The sequence below is a fragment of the Hypanus sabinus genome, chromosome 1, assembly GCF_030144855.1.
Source record: "Hypanus sabinus isolate sHypSab1 chromosome 1, sHypSab1.hap1, whole genome shotgun sequence".
Classification (NCBI taxonomy): Eukaryota; Metazoa; Chordata; class Chondrichthyes; order Myliobatiformes; family Dasyatidae; genus Hypanus; species Hypanus sabinus.
This window is the reverse complement of record NC_082706.1, coordinates 205,615,970-205,643,968: the sequence shown is the minus strand read 5'-3', so window position 1 is coordinate 205,643,968 and position 27,999 is coordinate 205,615,970. Positions and strand designations below refer to the sequence as shown.

The following is a 27,999-nucleotide window of genomic DNA, read 5'->3' as shown; positions in this document are numbered from 1 at the left end:
TCCTGACAATCACTGCCATCCTGCTCGCCTGTACCACCGAGGGCTTCTGCAATTCAGGCCTCACCAGTACCCCAGCAGGAAATACTGACTACCACTCATGGTCTTCCAGAGCGCCCACTAAGAGGGCCTCACCCTCAGGCACTCCAGGAAATTTGGGAGTCCCCATCACTCTCACTACTTCCCCAGGCCATACCACCATTGGCTTCGACTGGGTGAACCACAGAGTCCCTCGTCTAAATTCGGTATCCAGTCTAATGCAGCTACACATTTCCTCAAAAGAAGCTCAAAGCATCTCCGTTCTCAACTCTGCCACAATCTCCTCTACCGCTCTCCAGGGCAGGCTATCCGTGGCCACTTCACTGCAGAGAATCACTACCGAGGTTCACTACCTGCTGGTGGAGCCCTCCCTCACCTCCACCACTTTCTCCTCTTCCCTACCTCTCTGATCAGCTCAACAAAAGATGGAGGGGGGGTGCATCTTATGAGACTGTCAGAGACCCCAAGCAGTCAGGTCCTGGGACTGGGCACCCCTGGCTATTTGGTCCATTCTTGACTGATCCGCCTCAGCTGCCTGACTGATCCCTCTGCGCCGCAAGCACTTTAGCTGCCTCTCTAGCCGAAAAATAAAAGCAGAAAGCAGACGCATGTTCCGAAACCCCACCATGAGCTCCATTAGGCGTCCTGTCAGGCCAGAAGCATTGTCCAGTGTCTACATGTAAATGACAGCCATCGCTACAGGACACCGTAACCTGACGGCTGTCACAATGTCAGCAGCCCGCCCATTCAAACATTCTCTTGTCACTTTACATCATCAGAGCACTGTCAACCATCAAACAACTGACAGGTCCACTCTGCCCAAGCCTCATACTCCTCCTCCCCTTTAGGGGTGGGCATAATTCCAGAGACTAGATGGAACCTACCATAGCTGAGACTTTGAACCTGGGCATTTTTCCATTTATTCGCTAGAGAGGTAAGGACGGATACTAACTCAGAATTCTCACTCTTCACTGGGAGATGGGGACTAATTAGACATTCCAAATCTGACCACTCCTTCCCCTCACTCCTCAGAAACAAGAGAACCCTGTCTTTGACATTTCCGCCCCCCCCCGCCCCCCCCCCCCAGCTACCGCAATGTCAGAGCTGGTCTGCATCAAAACGAGAGCTGTGCCCACCATTTTATCAAACCTCCGCCCACAATCACAACTTTAACAGTACTTAGCAGATGAATTAACAATTCATCCAGAGTGCAAATATCTACCACAAAATAACAAACTGTACACAATATGTGATCAAACGATTGAGCTTTATAATTCTTAATTTCACTATATGGTTAGTAAAGAAACAAAAAAAGAAAAGGACCCATTCTCATGAAACAGTCTAATGCGCAAATGTTGGAGTTCACAGTGTCGTCCATTTGTTCCTGCCATCCTCCTCCGAGCATAGCTGGCCCTCGGACCCTCACTCCTCAGTCCACTTCGTCCAGTGGTCTACCAACACTCTCCATTCGCATCCTCTCTCTTCATCTCTCCCCAACAAAAAACTGCAAAATCCCTGCTCCCAGACACACAAGAACAGCATCCCACTCATTGGCTAACATGCCCCGTTATCTCTAGTCATAACCCAAACATTGCTGCAACAGAGAAACCGTTACCTTAGCCTTAGCAGTGAAACACTACAGAGAGGCCATTATATTAGCAGTGAAAGCTTACAGCACGTTACACTCCCTTCTGGAAAGTGCAACAGGGCTATTAAAACTAAAACCACGCCATTTTAAAATTTGCTTCCCCCAAGTCTGATTCTTCATTCTGGTTACTCCCCAGCCACCCCCTCTCTCTATGTCAGTCACTGCACTGAAAAACATTTCAAATTGTTTTTTATATTGTTGTATACATTGTAAATACATGGTGGTATTTATAACATTTAATTCCATATCTGTACTTTAACCTCTAATTTATTTTTGTGTAATTCTTTATTCTTTATCATAGTTGAATGTTGTTTTTTTTTTGCTGAATGTCATGTTCTGACCAACACCCCAGCAAATTCCTAATGCTGGTGGTTTGAACCAGTACATTTTACATCAATTCCCACCACTACAACTTAAGAGAACTTTGTAAAGTACTGGACACTTGCAGAGCCTCAACAAACACCAAAAAAAAGTCAATTACTAATTCACATTTGGAGAGTTGGTCAATCATAGAGTCATAGAGCAGTATTGCACAGAAACAGGTTGGGATTCTGAGTCTGCGAGTTCACTGGGAAAGTTGAACCCAGTGTCTCCACTGGAGGCTGGAGACCAGAGATGGGCAGTCCTGGCATTGGAGGACTGCGTCTGTGCGTGGGTGGGAGGGAGAAGCAAGACATGTTTCGTTGCTTGTTTTGTTCTGCTGAGCATTGTGGGTATGTTACGTTGGCACCGGAATGTGTGGCAACACTTGTGGGCTGCCCCCAGAACATCCTTAGCATGTGTCGGTCATGCTACATTGGTGTTGGAAGTATAGTGACGCTGGCAAGCTGCCCAGCACATCTTCACTGATTTGATTTGATGCCAATGGCACATTTGTCTGTACATTTCTGTGTGTATGTAGCAAATAAAACTCATCTTATGGAATCCTGTTACCCTAAGAACTATAGCTTAAAACATCTTGAACATACTTAATGGTTTTCTGTCGGATGCCTTCTGAGATAGAGATATCAGACCACTGGAAAACGATGCTGGAGAGGTAGTAATGGGGGACAATGAAATAGTGGATGAACTGAATAAATATTTTGAATCAGGCTTCACTGTGGAGGACACTAGCAGTACGGTGGAAGTTCCAGGTGTCAGGGGCATGAAGTGTGTGAAGCTACCATAAATACAGAGAAGGCTCTTGGAAAATCTGAAAGGTCTGACAGTAGGTAAGTCACCTGCACCTGATTGTGTACACCCCAGGGTTCTGAAAAAGATGGCTGAAGAGACTGAAAGATGGCTAATGTGACAGCATTAGTAATGATCTTTCAAGAATCACTAGATTCTGGAATGGTTCCGGAAGACTGGAAAATTGCAAATGTCACGCCACTCTTCAAGAAGGGAGAGAGGCAGAAGAAAGGAAACTATAGGCCAGTTAGTCTGACTTTAGTGGTTGAGAAGACATTGGAGTCTATTATTAAGGATGAGGTCTCAGGGTACTTGGGGGCACGTGATTGGCCATAGTCAGCATGGTTTCCTCAAAGGAAAATCTTGCCTGACAAATCTGTTGGAATTCTTTGAATTGTTGATTCAAAAGAGAATTGGTTGATGTTGTGTACTTGGATTTTCAGAAGGCCTTTGACAAGGTGTCACTCATGAGGCTGCTTAACAAGCTGAGCCCATGGTTCAAAAGGGTAGGAAACCGAAGAGCGCAGCAGAAGTAATAGGGGACTCTATAGTTAGGGGTACAGATGGGCGATTCTGTGGATGCAAAAAACAACACAGATGGAAATTTGCCTCCCAGGTGCCAGGATCTGTGATGTTTCTGAATGCGTCCGCAATATCCTGAAATGGGAGGGTGAACAGCCAGAAGTCATGATTCATATTGGTACCAACAATATAGATAGAAAAAGGGAGGAGGTCCTGAAAAAAGAATACAGTGGGTTAGAAAGGATGCTGAGAAACAGGACCTCTAGTGTATTAATCTCAGAATATCTGCCTGTGCCACGCAACAGTGAGGATAGGAATAGAGTGAGGTAGCAGATGAATGTGTAGCTAAAGAATTGGAGCATGGGACAAGAATTCAGGTTTCTGGATAATTGAGACCCCTTCTGGGGCAGGTGGGACCTGTAAAAAAAGGGACAGGTTGCACTTGAATCTGAGGGGGACCAATATTTTTGCGGGCAGGTTTGCTAGAGCTGTTGGGAGTGGTTTAAACTAATATGGCAGGGAGATAGAGCTGAGAATCAGCCAGCAGGTTTACAAGTAGATGATGTTTACAAGTAAATGAGGTTTACAAGTAGTAACGTTAATGTAAGGAAGGACAATCCAATGATTGGGTACAAATGCAGACAGAGCAAAGCGTTAAATTGGACCACAGAGGCAAAGTTCGAAAAGGTGAAGAATGCAGGACTGAAGGTGCTGTGTTTAAATGTGTATAGCATTAGGAATAAGGTGGACAAACTCAGGTGCATTTAGAGATTGGTCGGTACGACATTGTGGGCATCACTAAGTCATGGCTGAAAGAAGGCCATAGTTGGGAGCTTAACATCAAAGGATATATTTGTTTCAAAGGAACAGGCAGAAAGGCATTGGCGGTGGTGTGGCTCTGTTGGTAAGAAATGGAATTACATTTTTAGAAAGGGGTCAGAGAATGTTGAATCTTTGTGGATGCGGTTAAGAACTTGCAAGGATTAAAAAAAACATTACGGGAATCATATATCAGCCTCCAAATAGTAGCCAGGATGCTGAGATTGCAAAGGGAGCTGGGAAAGACATGAAATAACAGTAATGTCCCAGTTGTAATGGGGGACTTCAATATACAGGGGAATTGGGGAAATCAGTTTGGTGTTGAATCACAAGAGAGGGAATTTGTTGAATGCCTACTAGGTGGCTTTTTAGAGCAGCTTGTGCTTGAGCCGACTCGGGGAAAGGCTATCTTAGACTGGGTGTTGTGTAATAACGCAGATCTTATTAGGGAGCTTAATGTAAAGGAACCCTTAGGAGACAGTGATCATAATATGATTCAATTCATACTGCAATTTGAGAGGGAGAAGCGTAAGTCACATGAATCAGTATCACAATGGAATAAAGGGAACTACAGAGGCATGAGAGAGGAGCTTGCCCCGGTGGATTGGAGGAGGATACAGGCGGGGATGACAACAGAACAGTGGTGGTGGAAATTTCTGGGAATAGTTCACAAAGTGGATGATAGATTTGTCCCACAGAAGAAGTAGTTCTCAAATGGCAGGGGTAGGCAACCGTGGCTGACAAGGGAAGTAAAAGCCAAGGAAAGGGCATATAAGGTAGCAAAAGGAAATGGGAAGCCAGATGATTAGGAAGCTTTTAAAATCCAACAAAAGGAAACTAAAAAAGCTAGGAGTGAGTGCAATTGCTATTACAAAGGAAAAAGTGCCAAGCAAACTGAAAGGTCGTAAGGTGGGTAAGTCACCTGACCCAGACAGACTACATCCCAAAGTCCTGAGAGAGTTTGCTAAAGAGATAATGATGCATTGGTCATGATCTTTCAAGAATCACTTGATTCTGACATGGTCCCGGAGGACTGGAAGATTGCAAATGTCACTCCACTCTTTCATAAGGGAGGAAGGTAAAAGAAATTAAACTACAGGTCAGTTAGAAAGGACATTACAGGTCAGTTAGCCTAATGTCAGTGGTTGGGAAAGTGTTAGAGTCTATTATTAAGGATGAGGTTTCAGGGTACTTGGAGACTAATGATAAAATAAGTCTAAGTAGGCATGGTTTCTGCAAAGGAAAGTCTTGCCTGACAAATCTGACAAATCTTTGAAGAAGTAACAAGCAGGGTGGACAAAGGAGAGGCAGTGGATGTCAGTTGCTTGGATTTTCAGAAGGCATTTGATAAGGTGCCACAAATGAGGCTGCTTAACAAGGTAAAATCCTATGGTGTTACAAGAAAGATACTGGCGTGGATAGAGGAATGGCTGACAGGCAGGAGACTGCGAAAGAGGGAAAAAGGGGCCTTTTCTGGTTGGCCGCCAGTGACTAGTGGTGTTCCACAGGGATCAGTATTGAGATCGCTACTTTTCACATTGTTTGTCAATGATTTGGATAATGAAATCGATGGCTTTGTGACAAAGTTTGAGGATGATATGAAGATAGGTGGAGGGGTAGGTAGTGCTGAGGAAGCAATGCGATTGCAGCAGGACTTGGACAAATTGGAAAAATGGGCAAAAAAGTGGCAGGTGAAATACAGTGTTGGGAAATGTATGATATTGCATTTTGGTAAAAGGAACAATAGTGCAGACTATTATCTAAATGGGGAGAAAATTCAAACATCGGAGGTGCAGAGGGACTGAGGAGTCCTCGTGCAAGACTCCCAGAAGGTTAATTTACTAGTTGAGTCTGTAAATAAGGCAAGTGCAACATTGGTATTTATTACAAGGGGAATAGAATATAAAAGCAAGGAGATAATGCTGAGACTTTGTAAGACACTAGTCAGGCCACACCTGGAATATTGTCAAAGGTTTTGGGTCTCATAAAGGATGTGTTGTCATTGGAGAGAGTCCAGAGGAGGTTCACGAAGATGATTCCAGGGATGATGGGGTTAACATATGAGGAGTATTTGGCAGCTTTGGGCTGTACTCACTGGGATTTCGAAGAACACGTGGGGATCTCATTGAAACCTACTGAATGTTGAAAGGACTAAATAGGGTGGATGTGAAAAGGATGCTTCTTAAGGCGGGGGTATCCAGAACTAAAGGGCACAGCCTCAAAACTGAGAGGCGACCATTTAGAACAGAGGTAAGGAGGAATTTTTTTTAGCCAGAGAGCAGTGAATCTGTGGAATGCTCTGCCACAGACTGCGGTGGAGGCCAAGTCCACGGGTATAGTTAAAGCATGTTGATAGTTCCCTGTTTGGTCAGGGCATCAAAGGAAATGATGAGAAGGTACATGTATGGGATTGAGTGGGATCAGCCATGATGGAATGGTGGAGCAGACTCAATGGGCTGAATGGCCCAATAATGATCCTGTGGTTTTATGGTCTTATGGTCCAACAAATGAAATGGTTGACTATATTCTAAATGGAGAAAAAGTACAAAAAAACTGAGGTGCAAGGGGACTTAAGAGTCCTTGTGCAGGATTCCCTAAGGGTTAATTTGCAGGTTGAGTCAGTGGTGAGGAAGGCAAATGCAATGTTAGCATTCATTTCTAGAGGATGAGAACGTAAGGGAGGATATGTTGTTGCAACTTTATAAATCACTGGCGAGGCCTCATTTAGAGTATTGAGAGCAGGCTGACAACTCGTTCCACACTCTCACGACCCTCTGGGTGAAGACCTTTCCCCTCAAGTTCCCCTTAAACATTTCACCTTTCACCCAACCTCAGTGGAAAAAGCCTGCTTGCATTTACCCTATCGAAACTCTTCATAATTCTGTGTAACTCTATCAAATCTCCCCTCAATTCTCTACGTTCCAAGGAATAAAGTATTATTAAAACTTTATGGCGATAGCTTGCAAAGTCTTATTTTCAAAAACAACATCCTTTATCAGAGTCATATTGGCGTAGCCCTCTTGTATATTTGACCGCTCTTTTATCAGTATATTTCTTTTTATTACATATATACTATATCTGTCCTTCTTTGGAATATTAGACCATTTTTTTCCATCTCACAATTGATTTCCAGACCACAAGATATGAGATTTATCCAAAGTTGGCTTATCACAGTCTAGTGCACTAAAATTGGCTCCTGTGCTTCCGAGAAAGAGATGGTAAAATCAGCCTGTAATTTACTGCTTCTGACAATATTGGAACTCCACTGCATTATGATGACATTTCGATGGAAACATTGGTGAACTGCTGGGAGAACAAAGTGTTCAAAGTTCAAAGTAAATTTATTATCAAAGTACATATATGTCACCATATACATCCCCAAGATTCATTTCCTTGCACTTACAGTAGAACAAAGAATTACAGTAGAATTTATGCCAAACTATACATAAACAAAGACAGAAAAGCAACCAATAAGTTCAAGAATGCAAATTGTCGAAATAATAAAAAAGTAAATAAATAATACTGAGAAAATGAGGTGTAGAGTCCTTGGGTCTATAGTTTATGGAGTCGGTTCTGCTTTGAGGTGAGTGAAGTTATCCACGCCATGTTCATTGTGTTCAGCATTGTCACTGAACTAGCTTTACAGCAAATAGAGGCATCTTTGCAAGAGTTCTAACGAAGGGTCTCGGTCCAAAACTTTGACTGCTTTTCCCCTCCATAGACACTGCCTGACCTGACGAGTTTATTTACTTAGTGAAATACAGCATGGAATCAGCCACACCACCCAGCAATCCCCCAGTGTAATCCTAGCCTAATCATAGAACAATTTGTAATGATCACTTAACCTACCAAATATGGGAGGAAACCAATGCGGTCCGAGGGAGAACACATAAACTCCTTACAGACGGTGGCTGGATTTGAACCTGGGTCACCTGTACTGTAAACGGTGGTGCTAAGCATTACACTACCATGCCACTCTCAGGTTCCTCCAGCATTTTGTGTGAGTTGCTCAAGATTTCCAATCTCTTGTCTTTTCAAGAGAATGAGTCAAACCAAAAGAACATAAATAGAGTTGACTAAAATTAAGTTCTTTATGATGTCTTAAGCCTACTGTATGTGTACTCAATGTGATATTTTTGTGTTTATTTACCACAGCTACCTCATCCTTGAATTCTCAAATACAGCAACTCCAACATCTCCAGCAGCTACAGCAACAACAGGGGCAGCAGCAACAACAACCGAACCACCAGCTGCCTGGCCAGCAGGCATCTCCCCCTCAAAAACAAAGCCAGTCGCCAGGGCAAGGCCTCCACTCACCACTGACTCCACCCAATCCCCTTCAGGTATGGCAGTTTAATCTCGATGGCTGAGAATCATGCCTGTGTTCTGGGTTGCAATTGAATTCAGTGGAAAGGGTAACCAGCCAAGACTCCCTCACCTGAACCTGTCCCGTCGGGCCTCTGTTTGATCTATTTCCCTCTTTTCTCACTACTAACATCGGGCGGGAGGTGCAGGAGTCTTGGGTCTTGCACCACCAGTTGTTGTCCTACAGCCATTGGCGTGGATGACTTCATTGGCCTCAGCACTGGGATGACTCCTTAGCCTGTAGACTCACATTCAGGGACTCTGCCTTTGTTACGTGTGGTTTTTCTTGGATTTCTTTATTTTCCTGTGGGTGCCTGTAAGAAAACGTATCTCAAGGTTGTGTATGGTATACTTACTTTGATAATACACTCACTTTGAACTTTGAGAGTGGGAGGTGATGACCCTGATCGGCCGGATGGGCAGAGCTAAAGTGATGAGCTTGAAATAGGCTCCACGGTGTGTTTGGATTTAACCTTCATTTCAAATGGATCAGAATCACTTCAGATTCTCAGCTCGTCTGTTGTCAGCTCAAGGAAGACTGTGTCCATTTCAAGATTCAAGATTGTTTAATGTCACTTCCAGCATGCCGAGGAGGATGAAATATTTGTAAATCTGGATCCAATGCAGCACAAAAAAAACATTTTATGGTAAAGATAATAATAATAATATAAAAACACACATAGTAAATATAAATACATAAGTTAGCTTATACACATAGATTGATTGTATGTATGTCCATTAAGTGACGCTAGGTACAGGAGTGTCTGTACATAAGAGACTCTGACAGGATGTGATAAAGTTGTGGTGGTTGGGGGTGTGGAGGAGTGGGTTAGTGGGTGGAGGTGTTGATCAGCCTTACAACTTGGGGAAAGTAATTGTTTTTGAGTCTGGTTGTCCTGGCATGGATGCTATGTAGCCTCCTCCCTGAAGGACTCCTACTTACATCCTGCATTTATTAAGTCATATTTTGAACACTTAAAAATTAGTCTATGGGACACTGACATATTTATTGCTCATTTCTAGATGCTCTTGAAAAGCAATAACAGCAATGCAGCTGTTAACTCACTAGACTGATATCCAGGGGTGTGAACTATTGATCTGGATATTTCAATTTGAGTCCTAACACTGCAGTTGTGAAATTTACATTCAGTTCATTAAATAAATCTGAAATAAAGCCACTGTCTCCATGATAAAACATAAAATATTACATCACAGTACAGGATCTTTGGCCAACCAAGATAAACCAAACCCTTCCCTTCCCTGTGTTACGAAATTCCCGTAACTGGATCACTTACCAGCCAAGATAGAGAGGTCCGTTGAAGTCTGATGGTATTATTTTTAAAAGTATTTATTGATAAAGGGCACAAAAAGAAGATTAATGCAAACATACAGATAATATACATCGTCAATACTAAATCTAAGTGCGGGTATCATAATAACCGATAAGAAATAACTCTATCGTTGTCTAGGGGTTACTGTATTGTCCAATGGAAAGATAAGTCACTATCAGTTCGTTCAAGCTGCAGCATTGTTGGGTTTAAAAGTGATGCAGTTTAAACTTGCACAAGTCTTTTATGGTGCCAATCCGTTGAGTCAGGGGAGCGGGTTTCCCCGTTGTTAGCTAAAGAGCTGTTCTCCGTGGTTTCAGCCACCAATTCCAGCCACGGAATTGAACGCACGTGGCTTGGTTTCCGATGACCGTCTGCTGTTACGTGGTCGCTTAACGTTTCTTCTGGTGCGTCTGAGGGGTTGTTCCTACAGCCCCTCTTTTATTCTGACTCGCAGGGTCGTAAATGTCAATCAGGTTGGGGGTGATGCAATCTCTCCCTCAACCAGCCCACTTTGCCTGAGGGCATTCACGTAGCATAGCATCTCAATCCACAAATCTATCTCCAAGAGACAATGGCCATGTCCCGTAGCTTTACATTGCTATGGGGGGGGAGAAATGTGACATCCTGCACATCTCCCCCTCCTGTCTTGGGCCCCCCGTTTGACTCAACCCAACAGTGATCTGGCGATTCTCACAAAGGAGGGGGCTACGGACGTAACACCTCCTACATAGCCCTCTATTTTACTATCATCCAGGTGCATAAAAGTTTCTTAAATGTGCCTAATGTATCTGCCTCTACTGCCACACCTGGCAGGGCATTCCATATCCCCCCCACACCAGCCAACTCTCTGTGTAAAACGTTCACTTCTGACATTACTTTCTTCCATTTACCTTAAAAGGGGTAATGGCATCATAGCAGTTAGTGCAACGCTATTACAGCTTAAGGCTTTCCTGAGTTTGGAGTTCAGTTTCGATGCAGTTCTGTAAGGAGTCTCTGTACATCTTCCCCATGGAATGTGTGGATTTTCCCCAGATGCTCCGGTTTCCGACCATGGTCCAATTGGTTTAGGGGTTAATCGGGTTGTGGAGTTGCCGGGGTGACGAGGTTTGATAAATCACAAACAAAACATAAGTCAATAAAATGTTGCCCCATCAGGTTATCCACTCGATCTATGCCACTTATCATCTTGTACACCCTAATCAAATCACCTCTAATCCTCCACTCCAATGATACAAGGACCAGCTCACTCAACCTATCCTCATAAACCATGCTCTCTAATCCAGGCATCATCCTGGTAAGTCACCTTTAAACCCCTCTCACACCCTCTCTAAAGCTTCCACAGCCTTCCTATAATGAGGTGACCACAACTGAATACGACACTCGAAGTCTGGTTGTGTGATTTTGTAAAGCTGGAACTCCCAACTCATTGCCCTTTAACCACAATATTTTATGTAAATCAGGTAACAGCAACTTTGTGTCAAGTTGTCAGGCATTTTCACATGGCAGCTAGTTTACTGAAGCGTCAAGTTTGGTACAAAAACAGGCTTTGTGCTCAGAGGCCACGTGCAAAATTTTTATGTGAGAACAAATACTGGACTTGAAGTATCAAAAAAGAAAGGGCATAACTAAAGAGTTTTGTGGATCAGTATATTCATGGTTTTTTCCATGTAGCATGTCGGTTGAATGAAAGAGAACCCGCCATACTTATCCCCTTTATATCATGCCGCTAGACCACAGATTGTGACAGGGAGCTGTAGATAGATACTTCCAAAAGCTTCAGAGCTGCCTCGACTGCTTGATTTTTCAGACCTGTTGTCTCTTTCAAGGAACAAAAGTTACTACACCCAATGATCTGGTTTCAAAGTGCTTATTTAATAAGAGGTACTGAAAGCTTGTAGACAACAAGACAAGCCAATGTGTGATTATTGCCTTGGGAAAGGATTTCCAGAAACTCTAGAGACCTTTACTGAACATCTTGTGCTACTGACTTCAGTCATCATGACACCAGAAGCTACATTACTTTCTTTCTTTAGGATGTGAAGTTATATAAAGTTGTAGCCTAGTTATTCGGAAGTAAAATCATGAAGTACTTTTTACGTAAATATTAGTAGACTTTGCAGAAGGCTACTAATACTGGGACAATTAGAGAGTTCACGATCCGAATCAGGTTTAACATCACTAATATTGTGAAATTGATTGTTTTGCAGTAGCAGTACAGTGCAATACAAAACAATTACTACAATGAGAATATATAGAAGTTGTGCAAAAAGAGAGCAAAATAGTGAGGTAGTGTTCATGGATTCAAGGACCATTCAAAAAATCTGATAGGGCAAGAAGCTGTTCTGAAAACATTGAGTGCATTTCTTCTGGCTCCTGCACCTCCTCCGTCATGGTAGTAATGAGTAAAGGACGTGTCCCAGTTGGGCAGGGACCTTCGGAATGGATACCACCTTCTTGGGGCTTATTTATTATTTCTATTTATTTTTTCTCAGCTCAAGCTGGTAAAACCTGAGGTACAGGCATAGCCAAGCACACTCACTTCTCAATTGCTAGGAAGTTTTGAACTGTTCGAGTGGTGTTTAGTATTGTGGCTTTCTGAAGATTTACGCAGATATTACTGTGTATCCCTAATTGTTTAATGCCATTGTGTAGTGACTTTAGGATGACATCAGTTGTAGATATTACTATCAGGATAATGTATACCCTGTTCATGTTCCAAAGTCTTTCAATTTCCTCTTTTAATTCAGCGTATTTCTGGTGTTTACTATTACTGATTTCTGTATGTTAAGTGTGTGTTTGGAATTGTTATGTCTATTAAGTAACTTGTTCTTACTTGTTTATCCTATATTATTATTATTTTCTCATCTCAAGCTGGTAAAACCTGAGGTACAGGCATAGCCAAGCACACACATTTGCAAAATTGCTGGGAACTTTTGGACTATTCTAGTGGTGTTTAGAATAGTGGCTTTCTGAAGATTTACACATATATTACTGTGTAGGCCTAATTGTTTAATGCCATTGTGTAGTGACTTTGGAATGACACCAGTTGTAGGTATTACTATCGGGACAATGTATACCCTGTTCATGTTCCATAGTCTTTCAATTTCCTTTATTAGTTCAGCATATTTCTGGTGTTTTTCATTTATTGATTTCTGTAAGTTTTGTGTGTTTGGAATGACTATATCAAGTTGTTCTTGCTTGTTTATCCTGTATTATTATATCTGGACTGTGATTATGGATCATCCTGTCTGTAATAAGTGATCAGTTGTAATATAATTTGTGGCATTCTGACTCTAAAACAAGATCTAGCTTGTATGTATAATAAGATGCGACTTCATTTCTGAGTTTGTACTTTAAAGAAAGATTTTGGTGAATGATGTTTGCCTCTTGATTGTGCCTGTGTAAGTAATCAGATTGAGTTAATCTGCTACAGGATCCGGTAATGCATTGGACTGTTTCTGGTTTTTCTCGGAATTTTCTACATTTATCATCCTGAATTTGTTGGTCTTTTATTATCTATTTTTGATAATTTTTTTGTGTTAACAACCTGATCCTGTATTGTTGTTATTATTATTATTTCCCTTTTATATTTGCATAGTTTGATGTGTTTTGCACATCTGTTGTTTGTACAGTCGATGTTTCAGGCTAAAATTAACTCCGTTATGGTTCTTGGATTTACTGAGTATGCCCACAAGAAAATAAATCTCAGAGTTGGGCATGGTGACAGATAAGTACTTTAATAGTAAATTTACTTTGAACTTTGAACTCTCACATCACACCTTCATCCTCTGGTTCTTGATACCCCAACTCTAGAGAAGAAGAGCAAATATATTTACCCTCACTGTGTTCCTCGTGATTTTACAGGACCACCATTCAGTCTCCTATGCTCTAAGTCCTGCCCTACCTAACCTCTTCCTATAACTCAGTCCTGACAGCATCAATTTAAGTCATTACTGCACTCTTTACAGTTTCAACAACATCCTTCCTATAGAAGGGGTCCAAAAATGAACTCAGTTTCAATGTGCAGCTTCAGCATCTCCCAATCCAACTACACCATGAACTTTTGTACTCAAACACACACAGCATACTGCCAGCATTCACAAATAAGCTATTAATTTACACTCTGTTGCCGTTTTATTAGGTACACTAATAAATTCTCATTCGTTCAAATATTTAATCAGACAAACACGTGGCAGAAACTCAATGCATAGAAGCATGCCAACATGGTCAAGAGGTTCAGTTGTTGTTCAGACCAAATATCAGAAAGAGGAAGTAATGTGATCTAAGTGACTTTGACTGTGGAATGGGTGTTGGTACCAGATGGGGTGGTTTGAGTTCCTGACCTCCTGGGATTTTCACACACACAGTTTCTAGAGTTTGCAGAGAATAGAGCTAAAAACAAAACAAAAATCCAATGAGTTGCAGTTTTGTAGACAAAAATGCTTTGTTAATGAGAAGTCAGATGAGAATTGGCAAAATAGTTCAAGCTGACAGTTGTTGTGTATTTACCATATGAGTAATATTTGAATAATATTGTAAATATATTGTTTGATAAAGCATTCTTTGTTGGTTAAATAATTCATTATTTTATACAGTATACAGGTAGTCCCCAAGTTACAAATGTCTGACTTACAGCCAACTCGTACTTATGAACCGAGGAAGGAGAACGCCGTCTCCCATTTTAAGTCAGATCACAACGCCATCCACCATTTTAAGTCATTGCTGTTGACACTGTGTTCAGTGATTAACTTTGTATTTAGCTTAAAACTTACTTAGTAAGACTCACCCTAACCCCACCCACCCCATTCCGTTCGGCTGGTGGCACAGTGAGATCAGCGCCAGGCTGGAGAACGGAGGTTCCCAAGTCCAATCCAGTGAGAGACCACTCCTGTGCCGGGTTGATGTCGATCCAGTGACTCCCGTACCATCCGTGCCGGATTGATGTTGAGCTCGCAACTTGACCTCGTAAAAAAAAACACTGCCACCTCCAGTTTAAATTCCCACGCAGAATATTGTGGAGGATCAATTACCCAAACCCAGCATAGCCCCCACTTGTCCCATTTAGCCTGTCTCAGTGTGGTGGTCCTTAGGACCCAGCGAACCTCGGGACCCGCCGCCCGCAGTGTTTCTGTTCCATTGACAGAAAGCGATCGCGATTGAAAATAAAGAGGAAATAGTAAAGCGTTTGGAAAGAGGTGAAACGCCATGGGTCACTGGAAAATTGTTAGGCTACAGTCGGTCAACGATTGGAACAATTTTAAAGGATAACGGATAAAGTGAGAATAACGGAGCAAGTGAAAGGCCCTGCCCTGATGAAAGCTACAATTATTGCTAAGCAATGCAGTGGTTCAATTATTGGAATACATACGTTTCTTAATTGTTTTATATGCATAGAAAGGTAAAATATATACTATATACTAAGACAAACATTTGACTAACTGGTGCTAAATAATACCGGGTGTACTTGTTCTGACTTACGTACAAATCTGACTTAGAGACAGACTCAGGAACAGAACTCGTACGTAACCCAGGGACTGCCTGTATATGTAGTATATGAATACATAAGTGTGTGTCTTGCTAAAAGTAAAACTAAGAGTAAACACAAGTTATTCCCGGCTCCTCGTTTTTATCTCATCAGGTTTATGAAAGCACAACAGTAGCGATGAGTAAGTTTTAAATGAACTCGAGATGACTACCTACCTGTTGAAGCATAGCGAGACCTTTGAGTTTAAAAACAAAATCACAGCACATGTTCTTCAGAAGGGAAGATGCGGTCCAGTTTAAAAAAGGGCAGAAAATGGACAAATTCACCAGTTCATGAACAGTGAGCACTGGCTGATAATCGTAATAACATTTTAAAAGTAGGAGAACTAGCTGGCTGCAATGGAAATATTGATGCATTCAGTTGCACAAAGATAACTGGATTTTGAATACTGAACAGATTGAGCAGTATTTTGAAGAAAATGAAATAGCCAATGAGAAGCAAATACCAGTTTGCTGAGTGCATTGGAGTTAAAGGCATACAGTTTGTTTCAAACAAACCAGCCAAAATGAGCTTTGCTGATATCATGAAAGTAAAGTAGAAACATTTAGAACTGCAACCATTATTGATTGCAGAATGCTTTAGATTTCATATGCGGAATCAAAAGCAAGGAGAGTTCATTTCAGCATACATGCTAAATTGAAGACATTGAGCATTATCAGTTTGGTAATGGACTTATCATTTAGTTTATGGAATCTTACAAGAAAGCATTCAAAAATGGCTCCTAGCTGAAGCACAATTTACATTTAAAAGAGCAGTTGAAATAGCTATATCAATGAAACATTAGCCAGAGATGCAATTGAGACACCTTTCTTCAGTGAACTAAAAACACCCTAGAAAGAAGAAAAGAAAGAGGAGGATGACATGGAAATGGAAGAGAATAAATAAGACCTAATTTCTCAAAAACTAGAAAATTCAGAAATATTAGAAACTAGAAGACAGAAGAAGGTGAGAAAAAGAAAGACAAAGTTGAAAAAGAGAGAAGAGATGGGATGAGAAAGAGAAGGGCATTGAAGGGAAAAGGAACGTGAGAAAGAAAAAGAGTGGAAACGAGAGCATGAGAGGGATCAGGACCATGAGTGAGACTGTGATAGGGATCGTGAGGGAACTAAAGTAAAATGAGCCTGACCAGGAAAAGGATCGAGAGTGGGATAAGGAGAGAGAAAGAAACAAGGATTGATGTCCAGAGAGAAAAGCTGAGAAAAAAAGAAGAAAAGTGTCCCGAGCTGTCAGAATCACTCCTTGCAGTCTCAGAGTCAACTCCTACATCCACCACAGAGGAGGCTCCAGAAACTGAGATTGCTTCGCAGCCTGAATTCTCTCCTGCCAAGAAGAGTGGCCTCGCTTATCAGGAAAGATGGTATCCCACAAGAGTTAGAAATCCATTCAGCAAATTAATTCTTTAGGCCTAAGTGAGACGATTTAAAATGTACTATGCCATCAATGTCTATATAACAGTCGTATAATATGGTATACTGTATATAAAGTATAGATGTATTTAAAATGGAGATGCATTCTATACTGAGTTGGAGTTTATAGCTAAGCAGGAAAGAGATTTGGCTATTTAATACAGTACTGTGCAAAAGTCTTCAGCACATATACATCACTAGGGTACTAGGTATGTCAAAAAAGAGAGCAAAAAAATTGAGGTAGTGTTCATGGGTCAGGAACCATTCAGAAATTTGATGGCAAAGGGGAAGAAGTATTCCTGAAATGTTGAGTGTGTCTTCAGGTTCCTGTACCTCCTCCTTGATGGGAGTAATGAGAAGAGGCCATGTCCTGGGTGGAGAGGAGTTTAGTTATGGGGAGAGATTAGACAGGCTGGGCTTGCTGTCCCGGGAGCGAAGGGGGCTGAGGAGTGACCTGATAGAAGTACAGAAGATTATGACAGACATAGATACGGTTCATAGTTTTTTTAAAAATCGCGTGCTATTTAAGGAGAGGATGGAAGATTTGATGGAGAAGATGCTCTGCTGTAACTGCCTATTTCCATTTCTCCTGACAGTCACCCAGCTACTTGCATCCTGCAACTTTGGGAGTCCTCACTAAGACCAAGGAAGTAGAACATATCATCCCAGTTCTCAGATCACTGGCTTCCTGTCCATCAGAGGATTGACTTTAAACTATTACTACTGGTTTATAAAGCACTGAATGGCCTAGGGCCAAAACACATCTCCAATCTCTTGCTGCATTATGAACCTTCCCGAGCTCTCAGGTCATCTGGGGTAGGTCTGTTTACCATCCCCAGGGTCAAACTAAACATTATGGAGCAGCTTTTAGTTACTCTACTCCACATATCAGAAATAGCCTTCTGAATTGCAGCAAATACAGTCGCAGAGCCATCAAACACTCTTCATATGACCAGCCATTCAATCCTGGAATCGTTTTTGTGAACCTCCTTTGAACCCTCTCCAGTTCCTGGGCAACCTTTCTAAGATAAGGGGCCCAAACCTGCTCACAGAACTCCAAGTGAGGCCTCACCAGAGCTTTATAAAGTTTCAACATTACATCCTTGCTTTTGTATTCTAATCCTCTTGAAATGAATGCTAGCATCGGATTTGCCTTCCTTACCACAGACTCAGCCTGCAAATTAACCTTTCAGGAATCCTGCACAAGGTCTCCCAAGTCCCCTTGAACCTCAGGTTTTTCTTAATATTTTCTCTCCATTTAGAAAATAGTCAACCCTATAACTTCTTTTACAAAAGTGCATGATCATACACTTCCCAACATTGTATTCCATCTGCCACTTCTTTGCCCATTCTCCAAATCTGTCTACATCCTTCTGTAGCCTCTCCACTTCCACAAAACTACCTGTCCCTCCACCTATCTTCATTTTGCCTGTAAAAATTGCAATTCCATCATCCAAATCATTGACATGTAACATTAAAAGAATTGGTCCCAACACAGACCTCTGTGGAACACCACCAGTCACCAGCAGCCAGCCATAAAATACTCCCTTTATTCCCACTCTTTGCTTCCTGCCAATCAGCCACTGCTTTATCCAAGCTAGAATCTTTCCTGTAACACCATGGGCTCGAAGCTTGTTAAGCAGCCTCATGTGTGGCACCTTGCCAAAGGTGTTCTGATAAACCAAGTACACAACATCAACCAATTCTCTTTTGTCTATCCTGCTTGATACTTTTTCAAAGAATTCCAGCAGATTTCCCAGACAAGATTTTCCCTTAAGGAAACCATGCTGACTACAGCTTATTTTATCATGTGCCTCCAAGTACCCTGAGACCTTATCCTTAATAATCAACTCAAACTTCTTCGCAGCCACTGAGGTCAGACTAACTGGCCCATAGTTTGCCTCCCTCTTTTCTTGAAGAGTAAAGTAGCATTTGCAATTTTCCAGTCTTCCAGAATCATTCCAGAATCTAGTGATTCTTATAAGATCATTACTAATGACTCCACAGTCTCTTCAACCACCTCTTTCAGAACCCTGGGGTGTACACCATCTGGTCCAGGTGACTTATCTACCTTCAGACCTTTCAGTTTCCCAAGACCCTTTTCTCTAGTTATGGTAACTTCATACACTTGATGTCACCTGACATCTGGAACTTCCACCATACTGCTAGTGTCTTCCACAGCAAAAAGTGATGCAAAGTACTTATTCAGTTTGTCTTCCATTTTGTTGTCCCCCATTTCTACCCCTCCAGCATCATTTTCCAGGGGTCCAATATCCTCTGTTGCCCCTCTTTTCCACTTTATATGTCTGAAGAATCTTTTGGTATCCTCTTTAATATTATTGGCTAACTTATTCCATCTTTACCTTCTTAATAACTTTTTAGTTGTTTTCTGTTGGTTTTTAAAAACTTCCCAATCCTCTAATAACCACTAATTTGTGCTCTCTGCTATGCCTTCTCTTTGGCATCTACTTCTCTTGTTAGCTACAGTTGTGTCATCTTGTCTTTAGATTACTTCTTCCTCTTTGGGACGTATCAATCCTGTGCCTTCCAAATTGCTTCCAGAAATTCCAGCCATTGCTGCTCTGGTGTCATCCCTGCCGGTGTTATTTTCCAATCAATTCTGGCCAACTCCTCCCTCTTGCCTCTGTGATTCCCTTTACTCCATTGTAATACTGATACACCTGACTTTAGCTTCTCCTCAAACTTCAGCATAAATTCAAATTTATTATGATCACTTGCCCCTACCTTAAGCCCTCTAATCAATTCTGGCTCATTGCACAACACCCAATCCAGAATAACTGATCTTCTAGTGGGCTCAGCCATAAGCTGCCCTAACAAGCCAGCTCTTAGGCACTCTTAAAATTCCCCTTTACTGGAATCCAGCACCAACCTGATTTTCCCTCTCTACCTGCATATTAAAATCCCTCAAGATAACATGCAACATCGCTCTTTCAGAATGCATTTTCTATCTCCCATGGTAATTTGTAGGCCACATCCTTACTACTGTTTGGGGGTTTGTATACAACTCCCATTTGGGTCTTTCTACACTTGTAGTCCCTTAGCTCCATCCACAATGATTCAACACCTTCCAACCCTCTGTCACCTATTTCTAATGATTTCATTTCATTTTTTACCAACAGAGCAATGCCACCCCCTCTGCCTTCCTGCCTGTCCTTTTAATACAATGTTAATCCTTGAACAGTAAGCTCCCAGCCATAAATTTCTTTCAGCCATGAGTCAATGATGCCAACATCATACTTGCCAATCTGTAACTGTGCTGCAAGTTCATCGACCTTATTCCAAATACTGCATGCATTCAAATACAACACCTGCAGTCCTGTATTCACCCTTTTCGATTTTGTCCACCTTTTACGTTGCAATTCATCCTGTTGACTGCAATTTTGCCCTATAAGCAGCCTTTCCTCATTACACATTGCCATTGTTTGTAAACCAGCTACCTCATCTTCAGCACCAGCATCCTCCTTCTTGTTTAACAATACTTAAGTATTTATATATTTTAGTCCATATCCATACTTTAACCACCAATTTTATTTTTATGTAATTCTTTATTGAAGAAGGATCTAGTGCTTATTCTTTATTCTGTATAATTGATGAATTTTGCTGGTTCTTGTTGCATGTCCCACCCTGACCAGCACACCACAACAAATTCCAAATACATATATGTGTATCTGGTGAATAATGTTGATGCTTCATTTTTGAATGTGCTGCCTGAGGATTGGGGGAAGAGGCACAGTTACCTAATTGTGAGGCCTCCATCGGTCAGGGTTGACCATGAATGTTGCGTCCGAGCTGTCTACGTGATACACAAGGCAGGGCAGTACAACATGGAGGGCAAGCTGTTGACCATGCAGCAGGTTCTCCCCCTCTGTGCAACTGATCAATCCAAAGGAACGGCAGCTTAGCCCCAATGGCGTCGCAGGAGTTGCCAGTCAGCATTGAACTCAACATAGTGCGACTGCCTTAGGGACTGCAGCTTCCAGAGTTTTCCCTTGGGCCTTCCCCATGAGTGGGTTCAGCCGCAAGGTAGCGGAGGTTTGAGAACAGAGTTTTCTTTCTCCTAGTTGAGCTGCCAACTGTGGCTGACGAGCCCTGTATGCCTGAAGCGACTGGTTTTAAGGCACCAATAACCTGCCTTTTCCCCTTCTCCTGTCAGCAGAATGGTTCCACTGGGCTCATTAGTTAAACTACATGTGGAGGCCAGGATCTAGTCTTGGTTGCTCGAGATTATTTGAGAGCATTTAATAGGTGGCGGGATTGTATCCCCACTATCACCCCCCCCCCCCCCAGCAATAACAACCTTAACAAAACAACTTTGACAATTACTATTACAGTTTAATTGCTATTTAATTCCAAAGGATGTTTCCTATGTTGGAGGAGTCTAAGACCAGAGGACACAGCCTCAGAGTAGAGGTACGTCCATTTAGAATGGAAATGAGGAGCAATTTCTTTAACCGGAGAGTGATGAATCTGTGGAATTCATTGTGGAAGCCAAGTCATTGGGTATATTTAAGGAAGAGGGTGATAGATTCTTGATTAGTCAGGACACAAAATGATATGGGGCTGAGAGGCTAAGTGGATCAGCTATGATGAAATGGTGGACCAGACTCGTTGGGCCACATAGCCTATTCTGCTGCTATATCTTTTGGTCTTAAAGTATCCACTCTTGAAAAGGCAAGATACAGAGGAAATTGTCCTAATGTGGCCACATCAGCCTAGTGTTAATGGGTAATAAAAGGTCTTTCTGGATATTGTAGTCTGAAGGACCTCCTTTTGTACGGTATTCTATGATTCTCTTAAACCAATAAAGATTGTCCTTGAAAATACATTGGCCCAGCTCCTGAAGGAAAGGAAGTAGCAAAGCCACTTTAAGTTCAGACTTAATCACATGACCCCTCAATCAGTAACAATTCTCCACCACCTCAAACAATCTAGTTCAAACCAAGGCGATGCCCTCCACTAGACAAGAGCAATATTTTTTTCAATAGAAGTTTCTCCTTTGAACTAAATTTGTAATCCTGTTTGATTCACCTTTAACTGTAATTCATCTGATGAGCCTTTGGAAATAAATGCACCATAACCATTACAATTCTACTCCTTGCAGAATATAGATATATTTTGTATTACTTTCTGCCTGTACAAGAGAGAATACACAGGCAGTTCCCAATATACACTGTGGGCATGGCAGCATTGTGGTTAGAACAACATGTTGCAGTACCAGCAACCAGGGTTCAATTCCAACCACTGCCTGTAAGGAGTTTGTACATTCTCCCCGTGACCACATGGGTTTTCTTCCTGTGATCCAGCTTTCTCCCACAGTCTAAAGACGTACCAGTTGGTAGGTTAATTGGTCATTGTAAATTGCCCCATGATTAGGCTAGGGTAAATCAGGGGTTGTTGGCCAGCACTGCTCGAAAAGCTGGAAAGGGCCTATTCTACGCTGTATCTCAATAAATAAATAAAATTACTACACCAGTGTAACCATCCTGTGGTAATCTTTATTTTTTCTTTATTCAGACAAGGTGTTGGAGTGTATGTGGCTCATGAGAAAGGACGGCAGTAACAGCCTGATGCCAGCTCTGAACAAACCGTCCATGTTTAGTGGTCAGCTCAGCCTGAAGGGCCGGAAGGGCCTGCCCCGTGCTGAATATCAACAAATAAACAAATCTTTTACAACTCCAGATGCAATAACTTAATGCCCCCACTGCTTGTATATACCATGCTAGAATCATTTTTCTGTAAAATCCTAGTTGTAAATTTAGATTTTAAAAAAATGTAATTTTACAAAATTTAAGTTATTATCACAAAATGAGTAACTAAACATATTCTTGAACTGTAACTTTGTGCATAAATTCTGAATTCTTACTTTACTTATTGATTGAGATACAGTGTGGAATAGGCCCTTTGAGCCATTCTACCCAGCAATCCCTAGATTTAACCCTAGCTGAATCACAGACAGCAGCAGGAATTGAACCCAGGTTGCTGTTACTGTAAAGCATTGTGCTAACCACTACACTACCATGCTGCCCCTTTTAGTATCAAACTTATTTTTGTTTTACAACCAATTTCATTTACCTCTGTCCCCTCACCTTGTACATTTAGCTCTTTCAATACGGCTGATTATAAAAGATCAGGAAGTTAGGTGTGCAGACCATTGCAGTTCATTTCTGTCCCTTCAGTGATAACTGGCACTGATATAACTAACCCCTTCATTCAATTGGGCTCAGTAATCTTGCTTTAAAAGCTAACCTTTTTGGTTTAGCTTCCTTTCTTTAACACATTAGTTATGTTTTAACTAATTCGGAATTGGAATCGGGTCAAGTACTGTTTACATATGGCATGACATTTGTAGATTTGTGACAGCAGTACAATACAATACTTAAAAACTACTATAAATTGCAAAACGAATCCATACACTCAATGGCCACTTTATTGTGTATCTCCTGTATCTAATAAAGTGCCCACTTCATCCACTTCAGAGATGCCCTTCTGCACACCACTGTTGTAACGTGTGGTTATTTGAGTTACTGTCACCTTCCTGTCAGACTGAACTAGTCTGGCCATTCTCCTCTGACCTCTCTCATTAACAAAGTGTTTTCGCCCACAGAACCAGTCTGGCCATTCTCCTCTGACCTCTCTCATTAACAAAGTGTTTTCGCCCACAGAACCAGTCTGGCCATTCTCCTCCGACCTCTCTCATTAACAAAGTGTTTTCGCCCACAGAACTGCCACTCACTGGATTTGTTTTTTGTTTTCTGTAGCTTTTTCTGTAAACGCTAGAGACAGTTGTGCATGGATCTCCCAGAAGATCAGCAGTTTCTGAGATACTCAAACCACCCTATCCGGCATCAACAATTATTCCACAATTACATTTCTTCCCCATTCTGATGTTTGGTCTTTATGCTTTTATGCATTGAGTTGCTACCATTTGATTGGCTGATTAGATATTTGCATTAACAAGCAGGTGCACAGGTGCATCTACAAAAGTAGCCACTCTCTGCCTCAGTTGACTTGGTGTATTGCTGATGTTTCCTTTCACAAATAGGTGGTATTTCAGATATGCAAGGTCGTGTTTTCTTATATTTACCTAGGGGATGAGGAGTTTGCAGACTGATACAGCATTCAATTACCAGTCCCTGGTTACCCTTGAGAAGGTGGTGATGATCAGCAGAATGGGAGGAGATCTTATAGAAACATGTAAGATTATGACAGGGATAGATAAGATAGAGGCAGGAAAGTTATTTCCACTGGGAGGTGAGTCTAAAACTAGGAGACATAGCCTCAAGATTTGAGGGAGTAGGTTTAGGATGGAGATGAGGAGGAACTGCTTTTCCCAAAGAATGATGAATCTGTGGAATTCTCTGCCCAGTGAAGCAGTGGAGGCTGCCTCAGTAAATATATTTAAGACAAGGTTGGATAGATTTTCATATAGTGGGGGAGTTAAGGGTGATGGGAAAAGGCAGGCAGGTGGAGATGAGTCCATGGCCAGATCAGCCATGATCTTATTGAATGACGGAGCAAGCTCGATGGGCCAGATGGCCGACTCCTGCTCCTATTTCCTATTTCCTTGAATCTCAGCAGTCACTGTGGTCTGGGTGTGTCCACAGTGTTCTTAGGGCAAGAGAGAGAGAGTCCAGGACATGAGAAAATAACATCCACTCCTTTCCACTGCAGTGCTGAGGGAATGATCTGCTGTCATAGATGGATTTAGAGACATTCAGATTTGCACTTAAATTGGAAAGGTAGAGAAGGAAACAGTCCCAGTGTATGCAAATGGGATTAGTGTCGACGGGAATAGATTTAAGATCAAGAGCTAAAGGTTACCTTCATTTTGCTTGAGGAATGGGGGTTTGGCAAAATCATGGGGAGAGCAGATAAAAATCATGATAAAAAGCAGAATGCATCTATCTTCTTTGTACTAACTAACGATAAATCACTTCATCAATGAGGAACCGATTGTATAGGTGCCAATCATCTGAGAGGCAACATGATTAACGGATTAGCATAATTCTCAGAAACTTCCGCTATCTCCAACTGGATCCCACCACCAAGCACATTTTTCCCCTCCCCCCAACTTACTGTCTTCCGCACGGATCACTCCCTCTGCGACTTCCTTATCCATTCATCCCGCCTCACTGATCTCCCTCCTGGCACTTATCCTTGCAAAAACAACAAATGCAACACCTGCTCCTCACTACCATTCAGGGCCCCAGGCAGTCCTTCCAGGTGAGGCGACACTTCACCTGTGAGTCTGTTGGGGTCGTATACTGTGGTCTGTGCTCCCAGTGTGGCCTCCTGTATATCAGTGAGACCCAATGTAGATTGGGAGACTGCTTAACCAGAAGATTAATTTACAGGTTGACTGTGGTAAAGAAGGCAAATGCAATGTTGGCATTTACTTCAAACATAATAAAATATAAAAACAAGGAGGTAATGCCGAAGCCTTATAAGAGACTAGTCAGGCCCCACTTGGAGTATTGTCAACAGTTTTGGGCCCCATATCTCAGAAGGAATGTGTTATCATTGGAGAGAGTCCAGAGGAGGTTCACGAGGATGATTCCAGGAAAGGAGGGGTTAACATCTGAGGAGCATTTGACAACGTTGGCCCTGTACTCACTGGAACTTAGAAGAATGCACGGGGATCTCATTGAAACCTACTGAAAATTGAAAGGACTACCTAGGGTGGATGTTTCCTGTGATGGGGGTATCCATAACTAGAGAGCACAGCTTCAAAATTGAGGGGTGACCTCTTAGGACAGAGGCAAGGAAGAATTTTTTTAAGCCAGAGGATGTTGAATCTGTGGAATGCTGTGCCACAGACTGTGATGGAGGCCAAGTCCTCGGGAATATTTAAAGCGGTAGTTGATAGTTTCCTGATCAGTCAGGGTATCAAAGGATATAGCAAGAAGGCAGGTGTATGGCATTGAGTGGGAGCTGGGATCAGCCGTGATGGAATGACGGAGCAGACTTGATGGGGTGAATGACCTAATTCTGCTCCTATGCCTTACGGGCTTATGGACTTATATTGATAATGGCTGGGGTCACCCATCTGGTAAAGACACTGCCCAGAAGAAGACAATGGCAAACCACTTCTGTAAAAAAACTTACCAAGAGCAATCATGGTTATGGATAGGCCATGATCACCCACGGCATACGACGTGGTACATAATGATGATGATGTAGAGGAATAGTGACCCAGTAGATGGCTCAAACAGGGCACTGGTTTAAATCTGGCAGATTTGAATCGTCCCCAGCTGAGAGGATCTGTGAAGAAGATCACTGGTCTCAGAAAAGATGAATAATTCACCTACAACCATGAGAGTTCTGATGTTTCAGATTCAACAATAACATAACACAAACCCTCATTCAAAGCAGAGTTATAAAGCCACAGCTGGTTCCTACCCATCAAGAAGGGTGGCATCCACCATTAAGGATCCTCACCATCCCAGACGTGCCCAACCGGGATCGGTCTCCTGCGGAAGAAGGTACAAAATCGGAAGCCTGATGTCTGTGGGTTTGATGATCCGGGGACAAGGACTGGAATCCCGGAGGCAGGTGGCCTGATCTGGGGTTAGAGATCTGTCTTTGTGTAGGAGTGGGTGAGAGGGGGAGAGGGACGGGAAGGGATCTGTTTGGCTGTTGTTATCTTGTGGTGTGGTCTGTATAACATTGTGGGCATGCTATGTTGGCACTGGTTGCCCCCAGCACATCCTTGGATGGGTTGGGTTTTAACACAAACAGCGGATATCACCGCATGTGATAAATAAATTTAAATCTGAATCACATTACTATTGTCATGTATTTAATACTTCAATAATATTTGAGCAATATTGTACTATATAAATAGTTTGATTAAGCACTCTGTTTGAATAATTCACCACAGGTTATCTGTATATCTGTATCTGTATATGTGAATTGCATACGTCATCATGCTACCACGTGATACATGCACATCTTAGATAAGTAAACATGAAGTTAGACCTGCATGTTCGGACACCCGTGCTTTCCTTTGAATTAGTTTAATGTTTTGAAGCAACAAAAACAAAGCAACTGCCATCGTTACAGTTTCTCACTATTCTTATTTCGCAATGTTTATTTATTTAGTGATTTGTCATGATTTTTATGTATCACTCTGTACTGCTGCCACAAAACAGCAAATTTTGCAACATACTGCATGTCAGCGATAATAAACCTGATTCTGATTCTGTTCAGATATTTTGAAGACTGTTGTCTTCCTGTGCCCCATTACAAGACTGTCTTTGTGCAATTACTTCACCGTTGCGGCTCATAACAAAATTCACCTGTAATGCAGTAAGTTTGAATACTCTAGTGCTAGCTACCTTACATACTGTCACATCATTTCCATCAGGAGCAGTTGAGTTATATAACTGAGGGGTGTTAATGGACAAAGCATGTTTGCCTTTGACTTCTTTGCACATCAGACCTTGATGATGAACATTTATAAATTCAATGTTCTCTACTTTCTTGAAAGGCTGATCAAATATGTAATGTCCCCTTTGGGGCCTTTAAAATTTTTTATCAATGCTCCTTAGACAGCCTTCTATCTGGACACATCACCTCTACGCGTAACCGCGAGAATCTGCAAAGAGTGGAGAACATAGTTCTGCACATCACGGAAAGCAGTCACTCCTCCATGGACTCTGTCTATACTTCTCACTGCCTTAGAAGAGTCATCAAAAACCCCTCCAACCTGGGACATTCCTTCTGCTCCCTTCTCCCATCGAGCAAAAGAAACAAAAACCTCAAAGGCGAGGAGGCAGGTGTGTGGGGTTGAGTGGGATCCAGGATCAGCCATAATGGAATGGCAGAGCAGGCTCAATGGGCTGAATGGCCTTGTACTACTCTGCATTCTGTTATTGTTTTACTTTGTACTGCGCCGTTGAAATTATTGTTCTGTACGAGCAGTATGCAAGACAAGTTTTTCACTGTACCTCAGTACATGTGAGAACAATAAAACAACTTACCTATTTGTGAAGGGCACATGCTTCTGTTTTGTCATTGCTTTTGAAGCCCTAGAGATGGTTGGGAAGAAGGAACACTAATTGTCTGTTGCCGTGTGTCTGAGGCTTTATAGGGCAGTGTTCAGACCAGGCTTGGGAGTATTGTGAGGAGTCTTGG

General features: G+C 42.0%; 1 protein-coding gene across 1 annotated transcript in view; it reads left to right on the top strand.

The window, feature by feature from the left end:
• The window catches only part of pou6f2 (POU class 6 homeobox 2), a 632,671-nt gene that overhangs the window by 417,299 nt on the left and 187,373 nt on the right, over window positions 1-27,999 (top strand). The window contains exon 5 of the mRNA XM_059984603.1: window positions 8,351-8,538. Coding sequence (XP_059840586.1) covers window positions 8,351-8,538 — 188 coding nt within the window. The remainder of the gene's footprint in view (window positions 1-8,350; window positions 8,539-27,999) is intronic.